We start from the raw sequence: 14,173 nt of genomic DNA, 5'->3' as shown, positions 1-14,173 counted from the left end.
GATGTGTTCTTAACGGAAGCTTCCACTTTGATTTTAGGTTGTATAAGTTTTAATGGTCCAGTTTCAATGTTTAAATAATTTTCTGTGAAATAACTCACTCTTTTGACTATTGTGTTATCCTACGTTAAATCTACGTTATGTACTTTTATATACACGTAACATCTGTGTGCTCTTATGACCACTGTAAAACAATTGAATTTTATGACCAAAATAATATTATGCAACCAAAGTTTAAATAAAACATGCTGAATTACATACTATTTATTTATTAATTTCTTAAACAATTACCAATTTTTCTTGGAAAAAAATTGGAATAATTTTGACGTAGAGATGTCTGGGGTTATGCAGTACAAGGATATCTTTCACGGATGGCTGAGCTACCAAAATAAATCAAGGTTTTTGTTAGTCACTTGGTTCTGCAGCTACACATCTGGTGTAATTATTATCATCAGCTAGCACGAACATTTAATTTCGGTTGATCCAGTTCAGACATCGCTGGTTCTCTGCCTTCCTAAAAATACTCAAGGATATAGAACTGGGTCATTTTCTCAACAGGTTTGATTCAGATTCAGACAAAGCTATGTTGCATAAAATATATATTATGCATAATTATTACAAGATCTCTGTTGATAATTCACTAATTGTACTGACTTGATTAAGTTCTACGCAGAGAATACATGTATTATAATAACTTGATAATGATCTATATATGGTTCACAATATAAGCTGGTCTGAAAGTGTTTTTTTTCTGTTCTACCTTCTGCAGGAATGGACCTTTAAAGGCGCCCTTTTTAACAGCCATGAATTCCGTATTCCTCTCCAACTATCTACAATAGCATTCGAGAAAAAGCAAACAGTAACCTCGCGCATGACGCACATGCACTGCTTATTCCCGGTCCTTTGCCATCTGAATCCGGATAACGCTTTGCAGGAGCAAGCTCACAGTCAGCACAAGAAGCAGCCTTTTCTTTTTACTCTGGTCAACCAACGCCAAGCGGCTGGGTTTAGCCCCGGCTCTTTCCTTCAATCTCTCAACCATTCCTCTCCCCCAATTCTCGTCCACTATCCAAATCTCCCTTTCACCCTTATGGGTCTAACCTAGGAGTATCCTGTTTTACCCTGTGTTTTTTCATCAGCACTGTTTTGCTGTGTTGAACACTAAAAAACACTCTGTTGTGTTGACCATCATCATAGCTGAGCTCTGCTGGGGAAAATATTGCTGACCATTGCACTGTTTGGGATGCACATTGCTGTAGCGTTGCTGCACTTAAGAAAATATTCCTGAAACACAACTCAACTGTGATGAAAACTGCTGGAACATTGCTCTGCTTTGGTAAACATTGGGATATCTTTTTCCTAATCTAAAGGGCAAGACTTAAGTGTATCCCTAGGAAAGAGTTGATGTAACTATGGGCATGCGCAGGTGCCCTCTGGGTAAGTATATACAGACCAATCCCAATTTTGGTTGGCATGCAATAACTTGGAAATGCCCTTCTGATTGTCCTTGAACTTTCAACACTAATGTATCCTACTTAGGTAAAGGTTGGTGTTATTACTGTGATGTGTAGTTGTAAACCTGCCAATATATTTTTTTGAAAATATGCAATATTTTCCTATTAAATAACTGAGGTATGCCGCTTTTGAACGGCTTCAGACTTTAAGACAGATGTCTCTTATGAATAGGATGAAACTGAAGTGGCATTGTCTGTGTACATGTAAATTTTTCAGTTTATTAATATAATTAATGTTCTTGGAAGTACAGGATTTTTTAAGATAACTTTAGATGGCTTCTCCTTGATTTTGGGTCAAGTCTCATTTTCCAATATTCTTTTTTATAAATTAATTTCCGTGCAATGACTGGAGAATGCTTCCCTCATCAGCTGTAAACCTTAAAAGCTTATTTATCTTACTTAAAGGTGGGTTTGGGTAGGTGTCAATATGCTATTTAAATGTTAGAAATTAGCAAAACTGTTATTCCGTTTTCATGCGAAAATTTGTGATTGCCTCTCCTGATTGGTCTCAGATCCTGAACAGTGTTAGGCAGCTGCATTAGTGTATAATGTCTCACTCTATACTGTTCTTTTTTGTGTATATTGAGGAAGAGGGGCGAAGGACCTTCAGAAATACAGAGATACACTGTTGGGATCACTCGACGACCGACACACATCTTGTTATGATACTCACAATTTATTCTCTATAATATGTTTGGGTAGTGGGACGTTGTGAATAACTGGTGATAATTATTCATAGATATTATAATATTAGTCTCTGAGGGAAGCATTTGAGTCAATGGAACTTATGAAGCTCACAGCGTTAAAAGATTTTTCAAATATAAAAGATTGAAAAAAAACTAGTCAGAATTAATCTTAATCAATTTTTGCTTTAGAGGTGGAGAAACAAAGCCAGGAACACAAGGAAACTACAAGTCGTAATGAGATGTAGCTGAGAATGATGACCAACACAGTCACTGATGCCCAGACGTCCACGTTATACAACTGATACCTGAAATTGTAAGAGATCATAAGACTAGATAGCATTTCAGCAGGAAACAAAAAATAATAAAGACAGGAAAATAAATAAATATAATTAAGTAAAATAAGAAGTTTTAGATTAGTAAGTCACATGCTTTCAATACGACCCTTGTTAGAAATATCAGGAGCAGCAGCTTACTCAGTTAGGATGGAGAAAACCTGAAAAAAAAATTTCACCATTTTCATATGCACACAGACACACACACACACACATACACACACACACACATACACACACACACACATACACACACACACACACACACATACACACACACACACACACCCTTCCTTTCCCCTCCCATCTCTCTCCCTCTCCTCTCCTCTCTCTTCCTCTCTTACTCTCTCTCTTCCTCTTCTTTTCTCTCTCTCTCTCTTCCCTTTTCACTCCCCCCTCTCTCTTACCTTTTCCCTCTCTCACTTTCTCCCCCTTTTTCCCTTCTTTTCCCCTCCTTCTAGGCTCCCCTTCTCTCTCTCCCTATCTCTCACTCTCTCCCCCTCTTTTCTTTTTCTTTTTCTCTCTCTCTTTCATTAAAAAAAAAATGGTTGGGACTCGCAGGAATCAGGGATCAGATGACAATGGTACTGGTATGGAGGAATGGATGGAGGAACAGTGGAAAAGGATAGAGCAAGAATGGGAGAGAAAATTAGGAGAGCTTTCTGAAAAAATGGAGAAGGAGCTCTCTGTGAAATGGGAAAAGAGGTTGGAGAAGGAGACGAAGAAATGGGAGGCACAAGTCGAAACTGCAGTAGCCAGGGTAAAGGTCCTAGAATTTGTGGTAAACAGGCTGAAGCAAGTCTCAGGGGTAGTGACTAGAGAAGACACACCATACGATGATGAGAGGCTGAACAGGAAGGAAGGAGATATGAATTATGCTAAGGTCATATCAGCCTGCAAAGAAGGGCCAGTGAGTGGAAGGGAAGAGCAGATGGGTGCAGATGGAGAGGGAGATAGGTCGAATGCTGAGGCACGACCATGCTATCAAGAGCCACTGGAAAAAATCAAGGGAGAAAATGACCACATACAGACAGGAACCAGAGTCACAGAGGAAGAGGCAATGGGAGGAGGAAAGGGCAAAATCAGTGATTATCCATGGGCTTCGGGAGAGAGAGGAAAGGACACACACTGAAAGATGGCAGGAAGAAAGAAAGGAGATTGAGAAAATCATCACGGAAATAGGGGGAGAAGACATGGATGAGATTGTAAATTTTCAGAGAATAGGGGGGTACTTGAAGGGGAGAAACCGACCAATCAAGCTGATTCTCAGGACAGAAACAGTGCGGAACAGGATCCTCCAAGAGAAACCACGGTTGAAAAGTTTGGAAGAGTACAAGAAGGTGTTCCTAGACAGAGACAGAACACAAACAGAGAGAAAGCAGCTGAGGGAGAGGACAAAAAAGCGAAAGGAGCTAGGAAAGGAGACAAGAATGGAACCAGCAGAGGTCAGTCAGAGCAGAACAGAGCAGCAAGGGCAAGCATACACACAACTATCCTCAGAACCCCACAACCTATCACACCATCCCAACACACAATACAATCCATACCCACAGCTTCCACCCAACCCCCAACCATAGAATTCCACAGTAAGCTACCAGGTCTCCCACCCCCACAGGCCCCCCAAACCACAGTGTTGGATAGGAAACTGAAGGTATGGTACACAAACGCTGATGGAATAACAAACAAGTGGGAGGAGTGGCACGAAAGAGTCAAAGAGGCATCACCAGACATCATAGCGATCACAGAAACCAAGCTTACGGGTATGATAACACATGCCATCTTTCCAGCGGGATACCAGATCCTGAGAAAAGACAGAAGGAACAGGGGGGATGCAGGAGTGGCATTGCTGATCAAACACCGATGGAATTTTGATGAGCTGGAGAGAGGAGACAGCGGAGAAGAAAGTGATTACATAGCGGGAATGCTTCACTCTGGTGGTCCCAAGGTGATAATTGCAGTAATGTATAACCCACCACAGAACAGCAGGAGGCCAAGGCAAGAGTATGATGAGAGCAATAGAGCGATGGTTGACACACTGGCTGCAGTGGCCAGAAGAGCTCATGCATGCAGGACAAAGCTCCAGATCATGGGCGACTTTAACCACAAGGAGATCGAATGGGAGAACTTGGAGCCACATGGGGGCCAAGATACATGGAGGGCTAAGATGATGGAGGTGGTACTGGAAAACTTCATGTACCAACACGTAAGGGACACTACAAGAGAGAGAGGAGAGGATGAACCAGCAAGACTGGACTTAGTATTCACCTTGAGTAGTGCACATATTGAGGACATCACATATGAAAGACCCCTTGGGGCCAGCGATCATGTGGTTTGGAGCTTCGAATACACAGTAGAGCTACAAGTGGAGGGGGAAGCAGGAAGGCAAGGACAAATGAAACCAAACTACAGGAAAGGGGACTACACAGGAATGAGGAACTTCCTGAATGAGGTTCAGTGGGACAGAGAACTGGCAGGGAAGCCAGTTAATGAGATGATGGAATATGTAGCAACAATGTGCAAGGAGGCTGAGGAGAGGTTTGTACCCAAGGGTAACAGGAATAATGAAAAAGCCAGGATGAGCCCATGGTTCACCCAAAGATGCAAGGAGGCAAAAACCAAGTGTGTTAGGGAATGGAAGAAATATAGAAGGCAAAGGACCCAGGAGAATAAGGAGAGCAGTCGTAGAGCCAGAAACGAATATGCACAGATAAGAAGGGAGGCCCAACGTCAATATGAAAACGACATAGCAGCAAAAGCCAAATCTGACCCGAAGCTGTTATACAGCCACATCAGGAAGAAAACAACCGTTAAGGACCAGGTAATCAGGCTAAGGAAGGAAGGAGGAGAGACAACAAGAAATGACCGTGAAGTATGTGAGGAACTCAACAAGAGATTCAAAGAAGTGTTCACAGAGGAGACAGAAGGGGCTCCAGAAAGACGGAGAGGTGGGGTACACCACCATGTGCTGGACACAGTGCACACAATATATACATATATATATATATATATATATATATATATATATATATATATATATACATATATATATATATATATATATATATATATATATATATATATATATATATATATATATATATACATATATATATATATATATATATATATATATATATATATATATATATATATATATATATATATATATATATATATATATATATATACTATATTCAGATTGATTTCCGCCGATTCGTGGCAAAAACAAAATTTCGTTCTGCTTAATCTGTACAACAAATACACACATACACACATACACACACACACACACACACACACACACACACACACACACACACACACACACACACACACACACACACACACACCTCGACCTCGAGACAGAACACAGGACGAAAGGAAGACAATGAAAGAGAGAGTTCAAAAACGAAAGGAGAAATGGGAGGAAATGAAAAAGGAAAGCAGAATAACCCAGGATCAAATGGAAGGACAAGCGCACCCCCCAGAAACACCTGCAGAAGGACTCCAGCCACGACACCCCCAAGGCAACTGAACAATCCAAACCAACCATCACACACTGATCCCTCTGTTTCCACCCCCCGCACCACAGTTACAGTATTAGAACAGAAGTTGAAGGTTTGGTACACAAATGCAGATGGATTAACGAATAAACATGAGGAATGGCAAGAAAGAATCAATGAGAAGTCCCCAGACATCATAGCAGTTACAGAAACAAAACTCATGGAGACAATAACAGATGCAATCTTCCCACCAGGACACCAGATCATGAGGAAAGATAGAAGGGGCAGGGGGGGAGGTGGGGTTGCTCTGCTCGTAAAAAACAGATGGAAATTCGAGAAAATGGAAGGAATAGATGAGACGGGAGAAAGAGACTACATAGCAGGTACACTTCAGTCGGGGGAACACAAAGTGGTCATTGCAGTGATGTATAATCCACCACAGAACTGCAGGAGGCCAAGAGAGGAATATGAAGAGAGCAACAGAGCAATGGTGGACACACTTGCTGAGGTGGCAAGAAGAGCTCACTCCAGCAGAGCAAAGTTGCTGGTTATGGGGGATTTCAACCACAGGGAGATTGACTGGGAAAACCTGGAGCCACATGGGGGTCCCGAAACATGGAGAGCCAGGATGTTGGACGTGGTGCTGGAAAACCTCATGCACCAACATGTTAAGGACACTACCAGAGTGAGAGGGGAGGATGAACCAGCAAGATTGGACCTTGTGTTCACCCTGTGCAGCTCAGGCATTGAGGACATCAAGTATGAGAGTCCCCTAGGAGCTAGCGACCACGTGGTTCTGTGCTTTGAATACATAGTAGAGCTGCAAGTGGAGAGAATAACAGGAGTAGAATGGGAAAAACCTGACTATAAAAGAGGGGACTACATAGGGTTGAAGAACTTCCTGTGGGAGGTCCAGTGGGACAGAGAACTGGCAGGAAAGCCAGTAAATGAAATGATGGAATATGTAGCAACAAAATGTAAAGAGGCAGTGGAAAGGTTCATTCCCAAGGGCAACAGTAACAACGGGAAGACCAGAACAAGCCCCTGGTTCACCCGACGGTGTAAGGAGGCAAAAACAAAGTGCAATAGAGAATGGAAAAAGTACAGAAGGCAGAGAACACACGAAAATAGGGAGATCAGTCGCAGAGCCAGGAATGAGTACGCACAGGTAAGGAGGGAGGCCCAGCGACAGTATGAAAATGACATAGCATCGAGAATCAAGACTGACCCGAAACTGTTGTATAGCCACATCAGGAGGAAGACAACAGTCAAAGACCAGGTGATCAGATTAAGGACAGAAGGTGGAGAACTCACAAGAAATGATCAGGAGGTATGTGAGGAGCTGAACAGGAGATTTAAGGAAGTTTTTACAGTAGAGACAGGAAGGGCTGTGGGAAGACAGAACAGAAGGGAACATCAAGAGGGAATATACCAACAAGTGTTGGATGACATACGAACAACTGAGGAGGAGGTGAAGAAGCTCTTAAGTGACCTTGACACCTCAAAGGCGATGGGACCGGACAACATCTCCCCATGGGTCCTTAGAGAAGGAGCAGAGATGCTGTGTGTGTCTCTAACCAAAATCTTCAACACATCCCTTGAAACTGGGCAACTACCTGAGAAATGGAAGACAGCTAATGTAGTCCCCATATTTAAGAAAGGAAACAGAAACGAGGCACTAAACTACAGACCTGTGTCTCTGACATGTATCGTGTGCAAAGTCATGGAGAAGATTATCAGGAGGAGAGTGGTCGAACACCTGGAAAGGAACAAGATTATAAATGAAAACCAGCATGGGTTCATGGAAGGCAAATCTTGCATCACAAACCTCCTGGAGTTTTATGACAAGGTAACAGAAGTAAGACACGAGAGAGAGGGTTGGGTAGATTGCGTTTTCCTAGACTGCAGGAAGGCCTTTGACACAGTTCCCCACAAGAGATTAGTGCAGAAGCTGGAGGATCAGGCACACGTAAAAGGAAGGGCACTGCAATGGATAAGGGAATACCTGACAGGGAGGCAGCAACGAGTCATGGTACGTGAAGAGGTATCACAGTGGGCGCCTGTTACGAGCGGGGTCCCACAGGGGTCAGTTCTAGGACCAGTGCTATTTTTGATATATGTGAACGATATGATGGAAGGAATAGACTCTGAAGTGTCCCTGTTCGCTGATGACGTGAAGTTGATGAGAAGAATTAAATCGGACGAGGATGAGGCAGGACTGCAAAGAGACCTGGCGAGGCTGGACATGTGGTCCAGTATTTGGCTTCTCGAATTCAATCCAGCCAAATGCAAAGTCATGAAGATTGGGGAGGGGCAAAGAAGACCGCAGACAGAGTATAGGCTAGGTGGACAAAGACTACAGACCTCACTCAGGGAGAAAGACCTTGGGGTGACCATAACACCGAGCACATCACCGAAGGCACACATCAACCAAATAACCGCTGCAGCATACGGGCGCCTGGCAAACCTGAGAATAGCGTTCCGATACCTTAATAAGAAATCGTTCAAGACACTGTACACTGTGTATGTTAGGCCCATACTGGAGTATGCAGCACCAGTCTGGAACCCACACCTGGTCAAGCACGTCAAGAAGTTAGAGAAAGTACAAAGGTTTGCAACAAGGCTAGTCCCAGAGCTCAAGGGAATGTCGTACGAGGAAAGGTTAAGGGAAATCGGACTGACGGCACTGGAGGACAGAAGGGTCATGGGAGACATGATAACGACATACAAGATACTGCGGGGAATAGACAAGGTGGACAGAGATAGGATGTTCCAGAGAGGGGACACAGGGACAAGGGGTCACAACTGGAAGCTGAAGACTCAGACGAGTCACAGGGACGTTAGGAAGTATTTCTTCAGTCATAGAGTTGTCAGCAAGTGGAATAGCCTAGCAAGTGAAGTAGTGGAGGCAGGAACCATACATAGTTTTAAGAAGAGGTATGACAAAGCTCAGGAAGCAGAGAGAGGATCCAGTAGCGATCAGTGAAGAGGCGGGGCCAGGAGCTGAGTCTCGACCCCTGCAACCACAATTAGGTGAGTACAATTAGGTGAGTACACACACACACACACACACACACACACACACATACACACACACACACACACACACACACGGTTTCAGGGAAGGAAAATTCTGTGTCGCAAACCTACTAGAGTTTTATGACAAGGTGACAGAAGTAAGACAAGAGAGAGAGGGGTGGATCGACTGCATTTTTTTGGACTGCAAGAAGGCCTTGGACACAGTTCCTCACAAAAGGTTACTGCAAAAGCTAGAGGATCAGGCACACATAACAGGAAAGGCACTGCAATGGATCAGGGAGGCAACAACGAGTCATGGTACGTGACGAGGTGTCAGAGTGGGAGCCTGAGACAAGCGGGGTTCCGCAGGGGCCAGTCCTAGGACCTGTGCTGTTCTTGGTATATGTGAACGACATAACGGAAGGGATAGACTCAGAAGTGTCCTTGTTTGCAGATGATATGAAGTTAATGAGAAAAATCAAATCGGATGAGGATCAGGCAGGACTACAAAGAGACATGGACAGGCTACAAGCCTGGTCCAGCAACTGGCTCCTTGAGTTTAACCCTGCCAAATGCAAAGTCATGAAGATTGGGGAAGGGCAAAGAACACCGCAGACACAATATAGTTTAGATGGCCAAAGACTGCAAACCTCACTCAAGGAAAAAGATCTGGGGGTGAGTATATCACCGAGCATATCTACTGAGGCGCACATCAATCGGATACCTGCTGCAGCATACGGGCGCCTGGCAAACCTACGGATAGCGTTCCGATACCTCAGTAAGGATTCGTTCAAGACTCTGTATACCATTTACGTCAGGCCCATACTGGAGTATGCAGCACCAGTTTGGAATCGACACCTAGTCAAGCACGTCAAGAAATTAGAGAAAGTGCAACGGTTTGCAACAAGACTAGTCCCAGAGCTACGGGGATTGTCCTACGAAGAAAGGTTGAGGGAAATCGGCCTGACGACACTGGAGGACAGGAGGGTCAGGGGAGACATGATAACGACATATAAAATACTGTGCGGAATAGACAAGAACAGAGATGGGACACAGACACAAGAGGTCACAATTGGAAATTGAAGACTCAGATGAATCAAAGGGATGTTAGGAAGTATTTCTTCAGTCATAGAGTTGTCAGGCCGTGGAATAGCCTAGAAAGTGACGTAATGGAGGCGGTAACCATACACAGTTTTAAGGCGAGGTATGATAAAGCTCATAGGGCAGGGAGAGAGAGGACCTAGTAGCAATCAGCGAAGAGGCGGGGCCAGAAGCTATGACTCGACCCCTGCAACCACAAATAGTTGAGTACACACACACACACACACACACACACACACACACACACACACACGCACACACACACACACACACACACACACACACACACACACACACACACACACACACTGAAAGGCAGCAGGAAGAAAGAAATGAGATTGAGAAAATCATCACGGAAATAGGTGAAGAGATGGACGAGATTGTAAATTTTCAGAGAATAGGGGGGTACTCGAAGGGGAGAAACCGACTGATCAAGCTGATTCTCAGGACGGAAACAGTGCGGAACAGGATCCTCCAAGAGAAACCACGGTTGAAATACTTGGAAGAGTATAAGAGGGTGTTCCTAGACAGAGACAGAACACAAGCAGAACGACAGCAGCTGAGGGAGAGGACAAAAAAGTGAAAGGAGCTAGGAAAGGAGACAAGGATGGAACCAGCAGAGGTCAGTCAGAGCAGAACAGAACAGCAAGGGCAAGCACACACACAACTATTCTCAGAACCCCACAACCTATCGCACCATCCCAACACACACTACAATCTATACCCACAGCCTCCATCCAACACTGAGCTATACAATCCCACAGTATGCTACCAGGTCTCCCACCCTCACAGGCCCCCCAAACCACAGTGTTGGAAAGGAAATTGAAGGAATGGTACACAAACGCTGATAGAATAACAAATAAGTGGGAGGAGTGGCACAAAAGAGTCAAAGAGGCATCACCGGACATCATAGCTCTCACAGAAACCAAGCTTACAGGTATGATAACAGATGCCATCTTTCCAACGGGATACCAAATCCTGAGGAAAGACAGAGGGAACAAGGGGGGGGTGGAGGAGTGGCATTGCTGATCAAAAATCGCTGGAATTTTGATGAGCTGAAGAGAGGAGACAGCGGAGAAGAAAGTGATTACATAGCGGGAACGCTTCACTCTGGAGGTCCCAAGGTGGTAATAGCAGTGATGTATAACCCACCACAGAACAGCAGGAGGCCAAGGCAAGAGTACGACGAGAGCAATAGAGCGATGGTTGACACACTGGCTGCAGTGGCCAGAAGAGCTCATGCATGCAGGGCAAAGCTCCTGATCATGGGTGACTTTAACCACAAGGAGATCGATTGGGAGAACTTGGACCCGCATGGGGGCCAAGATACATGGAGGGCTAAGATGATGGAGGTGGTACTGGAAAACTTCATGTACCAACACATAAGGGACACTACAAGAGAGAGAGGAGAGGATGAACCAGCAAGGCTGGACTTAGTATTCACCTTGAGTAGTTCAGATATCGAGGACATCACATATGAAAGACCCCTTGGGGCCAGAGACCATGTGGTTTTAAGCTTCGAATACACAGTAGAGCTACAAGTGGAGGGAGAAGCAGGAAGGCCAGGACGAATGAAGCCAAACTACAAGAAAGGGGACTACACAGGAATGAGGAACTTCCTGAACGGGGTTCAGTGGGACAGAGAACTGGCAGGGAAGCCAGTTAATGAGATGATGGAATATGTAGCAACAAAATGCAAGGAGGCTGAGGAGAGGTTTGTACCCAAGGGTAACAGGAATAATGAAAAAGTCAGGATGAGCCCATGGTTCACCCAAATGTGCAGGGAGGTAAAACCAAGTGTGCTAGGGAATGGAAGAAATATAGAAGGCAAAGGACCCAGGAGAATAAGGAGAGCAGTCGTAGAGCCAGAAACGAATATGCACAGATAAGAAGGGAGGCCCAAAGACAATATGAAAATGACATAGCAGCGAAAGCCAAATCTGACCCGAAACTGTTATATAGTCACATCAGGAGGAAAACAACAGTCAAGGACCAGGTAATCAGGCTAAGGAAGGAAGGAGGAGAGACAACAAGAAATGACCGTGAAGTATGTGAGGATCTCAAAAAGAGATTCAAAGAAGTGTTCACAGAGGAGACAGAAGGGGCTCCAGAAAGACGGAGAGGTGGGGCACACCACCATGTGCTGGACACAGTGCACACAACCGAGGAAGAAGTGAAGAGGCTTCTGAGTGAGCTAGATACCTCAAAGGCAATGGGGCCAGATAACATCTCCCCATGGGTATTGAGAGAGGGAACAGAGGCGTTTTGTGTACCCCTAATAACAATATTCAATACATCTATCGAAACAGGGAGATTGCCTGAGGCATGGAAGACAGCAAATGTAGTCCCAATCTTTAAAAAAGGAGATAGACATGAAGCACTAAACTACAGACCAGTGTCACTGACATGTATAGTATGCAGAATCATTGAGAAGATTATCAGGAGAAGAGTGGTGGAACACCTGGAAAGGAATGATCTCATCAACAGCAGCCAACATGGTTTCAGGGACGGGAAATCCTGTGTCACAAACCTACTGGAGTTCTATCACATGGTGACAGCAGTAAGACAAGAGAGAGAGGGGTGGGTGTATTGCATATTCTTGGACTGCAAGAAGGCGTTTGACGCAGTTCCACACAAGAGATTCGTGCAAAAACTGGAAGACCAAGCAGGGATAAACAGGGAAGGCACTATAATGGATCAGTGAATACTTGTCAGGAAGACAGCAGCGAGTCATGGTACGTGGCGAGGTGTCAGAGTGAGCACCTGTGACCAGCAGCGTCCCACAGGGGTCAGTCCTAGGACCAGTGCTGTTTCTGGTATTTGTGAACGACATGACGGAAGGAATAGACTCTGAGGTGTCCCTGTTTGCAGATGACGTGAAGTTGATGAGAAGAATTCACTCGATCGAAAACCAGGCAAAACTACAAAGGGATCTGGACAGGCTGCAGCCCTGGTCCAGCAATTGGCTCCTGGAGTTCAATCCCACCAAGTGCAAAGTCATAAATATTGGGGAAGGGCAAAGAAGACCGCAGACGGAGTACAGTCTAGGGGGCCAGAGACTACAAACCTCACTCAAGGAAAAAGATCTTGGGGTGAGTATAACACCAGGCACATCTCCTGAAGCGCACATCAACCAAATAACTCCTGCAGCATATGGGCGCCTAGCAAACCTCAGAACAGCATTCCGACATCTTAATAAGGAATCGTTCAGGACCCTGTACACCGTGTACGTTAGGCCCATATTGGAGTATGCGGTACCAGTTTGGAACCCACACCTAGCCAAGCACGTAAAGAAACTAGAGAAAGTGCAAAGGTTTGCAACAAGACTAGTCCCAGAGCTAAGAGGTATGTCCTACGAGGAGAGGTTAAGGGAAATCAACCTGACGACACTGGAGGACAGGAGAGATAGGGGGGACATGATAACGACATACAAAATACTGAGAGGAATTGACGAGGTGGACAGACAGGATGTTCCAGAGATTGGACACAGTAACAAGGGGACACAGTTGGAAGTTGAAGACACAGATGAATCACAGGGATGTTAGGAAGTATTTCTTCAGTCACAGAGTAGTCAGGAAGTGGAATAGTTTGGGAAGCGATGTAGTGGAGGCAGGATCCATACATAGCTTTAAGCAGAGGTATGATAAAGCTCACGGTTCAGGGACAGTGACCTAGTAGCGATCAGTGAAGAGGCGGGGAGGGAGCTCGGACTCGACCCCCGCAACCTCAACCAGGTGAGTACTAGGTGAGTACACACACACACACACGCACGTTCACATGTATTCAATGCCATAAATAATTGAGGAGAAAAAACTTTTAACGCTCAGATATAACTATTAAACAGAAGAAGAAGGTGAAGAAATAAATCATGATACAATGGAAAACAAAAAGTGAACGTGCATGGAAGAAACATTAAAACAGATTCTTAGAATAAATTACATATTTCTCCATATCACTCATACAAATTCCTAATTATAACACGTCGATATTTTAATGCTTCTGGAGCGCTATAAATTTCAGGA

General features: G+C 44.5%; 1 protein-coding gene across 3 annotated transcripts in view; it reads right to left on the bottom strand.

Moving 5' to 3' along the window:
- Positions 1-248: 248 nt before the first annotated feature.
- The window catches only part of LOC128686470 (UDP-glucosyltransferase 2), a 71,718-nt gene continuing 57,793 nt past the window's right edge, over positions 249-14,173 (bottom strand). For 2 of the 3 annotated variants that reach the window (XM_053773416.2, XM_070085961.1), the window contains one exon: positions 249-2,502. In XM_053773416.2, the coding sequence (XP_053629391.2) occupies positions 2,367-2,502 (136 nt within the window). In that variant the 3' untranslated portion in view covers positions 249-2,366. Of the gene's footprint in view, positions 2,503-7,723; positions 7,792-14,173 lie in introns of all 3 variants that reach the window. The other variant, XM_053773417.2, reaches the window with a different exon arrangement.

Source organism: Cherax quadricarinatus, chromosome 17 (assembly GCF_038502225.1).
Source record: "Cherax quadricarinatus isolate ZL_2023a chromosome 17, ASM3850222v1, whole genome shotgun sequence".
NCBI lineage: Eukaryota > Metazoa > Arthropoda > Malacostraca > Decapoda > Parastacidae > Cherax > Cherax quadricarinatus.
This window is presented reverse-complemented; position numbering and strand designations above follow the sequence as displayed.